Source organism: Arachis duranensis, chromosome 5 (genome assembly GCF_000817695.3).
Source record: "Arachis duranensis cultivar V14167 chromosome 5, aradu.V14167.gnm2.J7QH, whole genome shotgun sequence".
Lineage (NCBI taxonomy): Eukaryota > Viridiplantae > Streptophyta > Magnoliopsida > Fabales > Fabaceae > Arachis > Arachis duranensis.
Window position 1 is genome coordinate 37,921,929 of NC_029776.3, and position 5,588 is coordinate 37,927,516.

General features: G+C 44.5%; 1 protein-coding gene across 1 annotated transcript; it reads right to left on the minus strand.

The window, feature by feature from the left end:
• Nucleotides 1-3,049: 3,049 nt before the first annotated feature.
• LOC107489191 (protein FAR1-RELATED SEQUENCE 5-like) lies at nt 3,050-4,470 on the minus strand. Its single transcript, XM_016109962.1, has 3 exons — nt 4,067-4,470; nt 3,836-3,977; nt 3,050-3,715 (listed from the first exon to the last, which is right to left on the minus strand). Exons 1-3 carry the CDS (start codon nt 4,468-4,470, stop codon nt 3,050-3,052), a joined length of 1,212 nt encoding a protein of 403 aa, XP_015965448.1.
• Nucleotides 4,471-5,588: the final 1,118 nt, after the last annotated feature.

Here is a 5,588-nt window from a genome sequence, read left to right on the forward strand (position 1 = left end):
TTGAAAATACATAAGAACAAGGTCTAGGCATGGCCGAATGGCCAGCCTCCCAAAGAGGGTTCAATCATAAAAACATGATCAAAAGCTTTAATACAATAATAAAAGGTCCTATATATAGAGAACTAGTAGCCTAGGGTGTACAGAGATGAGTAAATGACATAAAAATCCACTTCCGGCCCCACTTGGTGCGTGCTTGGGCTGAGCATTGAATCATTTTCGTGTAGAGACTTCTCTTGGAGTTAAACGCCAGCTTTGGTGCCAGTTTGGGCGTTTAACTCCCATTCTTGTGCCAGTTCCGGCGTTTAACGCTGGAAATTCTGAGGGTGACTTTGAACGCCGGTTTGGGCCATCAAATCTTGGGCAAAGTATAGACTATCATATATTGCTGGAAAGCCCAGGATGTCTACTTTCCAACGCTGTTAAGAGCGCGCCAATTGGGCTTCTGTAGCTCCAGAAAATCCACTTCGAGTGCAGGGAGATCAGAATCCAACAGCATCTGCAGTCCTTTTTAGTCTCTGAATCAGATTTTTGCTCAGGTCCCTCAATTTCAGCCAGAAAATACCTGAAATCACAGAAAAACACACAAACTCATAGTAAAGTCTAGAAAAGTGAATTTTAACTAAAAACTAATAAAAATATACTAAAAACTAACTAGATCATACTAAAAACATACTAAAAACAATGCCAAAAAGCGTACAAATTATCCGCTCATCAGTGACCGTGGAAAAAAAAAGTGACAAGAACAAGCTATAGATGATGATATGGCTTCAAATAGAGCATATGTTCACAACCAATCCTGTCCTGCAGAATAAGGTATTCAACACAACTTTTCCCACGCTGTATGCATTTAAAAATGTTTTCCGTTGTGTAAAAGATCTCTTAATCAACACATCCATGTATGCCTTTACTTTGTCATGCTGCAGAGCATCAATCAACTGTCCGACAAGATACGAATTGACACTGCATTGGCTATTGTAAATGAGCACTTCAATGAGTTCCGTGATGAGATAAGGCAGCAGACAGAGGTGGAATGGAATAGCCGGAGGGCAATGGCAGCAGTACTACCATGACCCTGTTCACAACGTGAGCTTTGTTTTGACCATGCTGGGCTTTTCATGCCCCCTTTTGTTGGCGACCAGGGTGGGCCGTCACTTTGAAGTGGTACCAACAAATCATTGTACACGAATCCACTTCGACGTGATAGCTACCTGACCCGCCATATTGTAAAACCTTTATCATTAGGTTTAACTAGTTGACTGTATTTTGTTGCATGCGTATCCACTGTTGCATGCCAGGAACAACCGCTTTTTTGGTAAACTACATTGCTGCCATGTGCTGGATGTTAAATTAGTAATTTTGTATTCTGTTTTGTATGTTTTACAACAGAGTCTGCAATATAATACACTGCCTTTATTATCAATCCCTAAACAAATCCTCTTACTATATGTTTTTTCCCCTTCCCGATGGATAGTGCCATATTCTCAGTACCAGGAAAGCATAAACACTCGATGCAGTTTATAGGAAATTTCGTCCCGAAACCCGGACATCCAAAATCCCTACGCAATGACCACTTTAACTTGGCAACAATGTCTCGTTACATGACTTGGTTTACACTAACTAGCCATTTCTAATTTAATTAATCAACACAAACTTATGACTCGGTTTACACTAACTAGCCCTTTCTAGTTTAATTAATCAAACACAAATGCAACTATTGTCACAACACATACCAACACATTGAGACACACCAACACATTAAGTAGGCACGTCCTCACAAGCTCCACTGTATACTACATTCGTCCATGAACGTAACCGATATGGCTTAAAGAATTAAATTTTTTAAGGCAACAATGACTCATTACATGACTCGGTTTACACTGACTAGACCTTTCTAATTTAATTAATCAAACACACAAATGCAACTATTGTCACAACACCGACCAACACCTTGATGAGGCACGTCCTCACAAGCTGCACTGCATACATCCTCACAAGCTGCACTGCATACTACATCCATCCCTAAACGCAATGAATATTACCAAAAGTATAAAATTTTTAACTCACATAACCTATGCTATGCATACGCCCTTCCGGATGTCACGCCAACAAGTACAACGCTTAGTAGCCACCCATACTGAATCTAGCTCAATGCATAACCGCCAACAAGAACGGTTCAGCCAACTCACTCAAATTTGTAGTACTCCTCAACCCCCTCTCATGCCTCCATGCTTTCGTAAGCCGCGCCAGCCTCAAAACTGTCGATGTTCTCCCCCATACTCGATTGTTGACACTTGCGAGAATTGTATCCGCCCTTTCCACACAGTCGACACCTCTAAACACGACAAAACTTTCCCCGGGAGGTGACAACTCTTCGACCGCATCCTTTGTACCTTGCCCGCATCGGGTCCCGAAGAGACACCCTGCTGGCCTCCTCAGCAACATCCAACCTTTGGCGATGTTTGTCCCGCAGGGATTGATGCTCCTTTGCTAACCATGTTTTCACGTCCACGTAGTCCTCAAAAAATTGGCAAGACAGGCTCACCAGCTCCCTGTAATCATCCAGCATCGTTGTGTGCATGCTCATGTATGCCGCGTCTGAGATCTCCCCAACACGAGTTCCATCGCAGGGTGCACGTGACTGCTTAGCCCTCTTTGTTCACCGGTCAAGTATTAGGCCTTTGGGGATAGCTGTCATGTTCAGATAAACCAGAACCCCAACCATGTGGACACAAGAAAGCCCAAAGGACTCCATTCGCTGACAAAAACAGCTGAATTCGTCGTCTTCCTCGGCCCACGACACCGCCCATGATATCTGCTTGCAGTACATTGCAACTTCGAACAAAACACCAACGCTCGTCCTCTTGGTGGACACAACTCTAATATTGCTGGCTAGCATCAGCACCTCCTGAAATAGTTCAAAAACCTCTCTTGTATAAACCGTTGCAGCGAACTGCTCAATGGCCTCGAGTTTCGTCTTCACAACAGGCTCGCCATATGTAGACTTGTAGTTTGCCACTAGTTCTCTCCTCCTCATGAACTCTAAATAGTGTTAGAAGTGCTCCACAAACTCCCTTAGATTGTACCCGTTGTGTATAAATTTTCCAAGCTGCATATTCAAAGCCTCGCACCTGGATGTCGTCTTCAGTCCTGCGAAGAATTTCTCCCGGATATGGGCATTAGACCAGGAATGCTTCTTAGAATACATATCTACTATCCACGGATGATCCTCTAACCCGTGGTCCACCACGCTATCTGTCCATATTGTCTCAAATTCGTTAACCTCTAGATCTCCCATGAGGCATAGACAGAATTTCCTAGGAAAACCCAGCCGTCCAACTCTAGCAGTGGCGTTCCTTAACAGATGCCAGCTACACAACATATGATGTGCACCAGGAAAAACTGTGCTAACCGCACTCTTCATGGCGAGGTCACCGTCCGTGATAACAGACTTCGGCTGTTTTTCCTTCATTGCCTCAAGAAATGACCGCAGCAACCACACATAGCTTGCTTCGCTCTCATTGCTCAAGATGGCACAGCCGAACACCACCGTCCGCATATGATGGTCCACCCCTGAGAATATTACCAAAGGGCACTTGTATTTGTTACGACCGTAAGTTGCATCAAAACCCAGGACATCATCAAAGACGCTGTAGTTATAACGACTTGTACCATCGCACCAGAAGAGATTTTCCAACCTCTTGTCAACATCCAGCGACTACCTCCAGAACATCCCGGAATCAATGGTCCTTAAAGTTCCCAAGAACTTTAGCACGGACTCCGCATCTGTCGTGCCAGCCCGCCTTTGCTTCTCTATCGCATTATATATGTCTTTTACCTCGAACCCAACAGTCTCGAATCCTCCTGACTGATTGGCAAACGCACGGAAAATCGTCGGCACCTGCAACCCAGATTTCCTTATGGAATTGATTTGGTGCAAATCCCCTTCCTTGACTGCTCTGTATGACCGCGACAGACCCCTAAACCTCGCATCCAATTATCGCAGAATTATTCAACAAACCATCACCCGCTGGCATCATCAATGTGGACCTTAATCCGGGCTTCACACCTGCACCGCGTGATCGGTCGAGGATCCTTCTTCCTGTCTTCCCGATGCATATGTTTCCCGTCGCGCTCTCCTTCCCTCGAGCACACAAATATCTGCCAAATTATTTTGCCCTCTGCCCCCTGCTTTGTTCTGCGACCCACCTTGGACCTCTTGACCGAGAATCCTTTCATGCAACCGAATTCGTTGTAGTAGTCATAAGCTGCCTGTAGGCTTGTGAACTCCGTCGTCAGCACGTCTTTGGCTGTCAGGGAAGAAAATTCAATTGCACCAAAGGACCCTATCCCATCAACAATCCTCACTGCTGCTTCTGCATCTATGTCCGCATCTGCGACAGACGAATCCATCGCTTCTACTTCCTCTTCCGGCACGGTTTCGCCGCTCATTCCATCATCAGCATCCTGCATTTAACAACACGCGGCATGTGTGACAACAGGCGGTGGGCCACATGAACATAAACCGGTCAACAAAAACTCATAACTTGAGAAACAAACACATCTGTGACGCATGAACTCGGTCAAAATTAGATGAAAACTCGTAGCTAGGCTCCACAAACCCATTTGGCTGTCACAATTCAAAAAATCGCAGTGAGCGAACAGAACATGGGCGTTAGCAACCATGACTGTGAACACGCAGCTATAATTCCAGACACCCTAAAATAATCCAACTAAAACTCACTCAACTATATTTCCAGTCATACTATAATAATCTAACTAAAACTCATTTAACTGTAACGACCAACCCCGATTTTCGGTATAGAATTTAAGAGGTAACAAATCTAATTCGGCTGTGTGCCATTCTAAACGGCAACCCTGAAAAATCAAACGGTCAAAACTGTCGGCGGACACGGGAAGGCACACCCCCCAATTGAAATCAATTTCTGCGCATGCCTCCCCTGAAATTATCGGACGGTAAAAACCTAATCGACACTGACAAAGCGTACTTGTGAATTTCGTTGCCCTGGGTGGTCCATTTCCTTCCCTTATTTGAACCTCGAGATAGTCAGATCTCGATCTCTGCTTCCGCACCATTCAACCCCGCCTTCTCCTCTGCCGTATGATGAGCGGATAATTTATACACTTTTTGGCATTGTTTTTAGTATGTTTTTAGTATGATCTAGTTAGTTTTTAGTATATTTTTATTAGTTTTTAGTTAAAATTCACTTTTCTGGACTTTACTATGAGTTTGTGTGTTTTTCTGTGATTTCAGGTATTTTCTGGCTGAAATTGAGGGACCTGAGCAAAAATCTGATTCAGAGACTAAAAAGGACTGCAGATGCTGTTGGATTCTGACCTCCCTGCACTCGAAGTGGATTTTCTGGAGCTACAGAAGCCCAATCGGCGCGCTCTCAACGGCGTTGGAAAGTAGACATCTTGGGCTTTCCAGCAACATATGATAGTCCATACTTTGCCCAAGATTTGATGGCCCAAACCGGCATTCAAAGTCACCCTCAGAAATTCCAGCGTTAAACGCCGGAACTGGCACCCAAATGGGAGTTAAACGCCCAAACTGGCATAAAAGCTGG

Coding starts and splice junctions, on each gene's coding strand:
- LOC107489191 (XM_016109962.1), bottom strand. CDS start 4,470: ATGCAGGATGCTGATGATGGAATGAGCGGCGAAACCGTGCCGGAAGAG. Junction 3,978..4,066: donor CGACCGATCACGCGGTGCAG/GTGTGAAGCCCG, acceptor TGCGAGGTTTAG/GGGTCTGTCGCGGTCATACA. Junction 3,716..3,835: donor TCGAGACTGTTGGGTTCGAG/GTAAAAGACATA, acceptor TTCTGGAGGTAG/TCGCTGGATGTTGACAAGAG.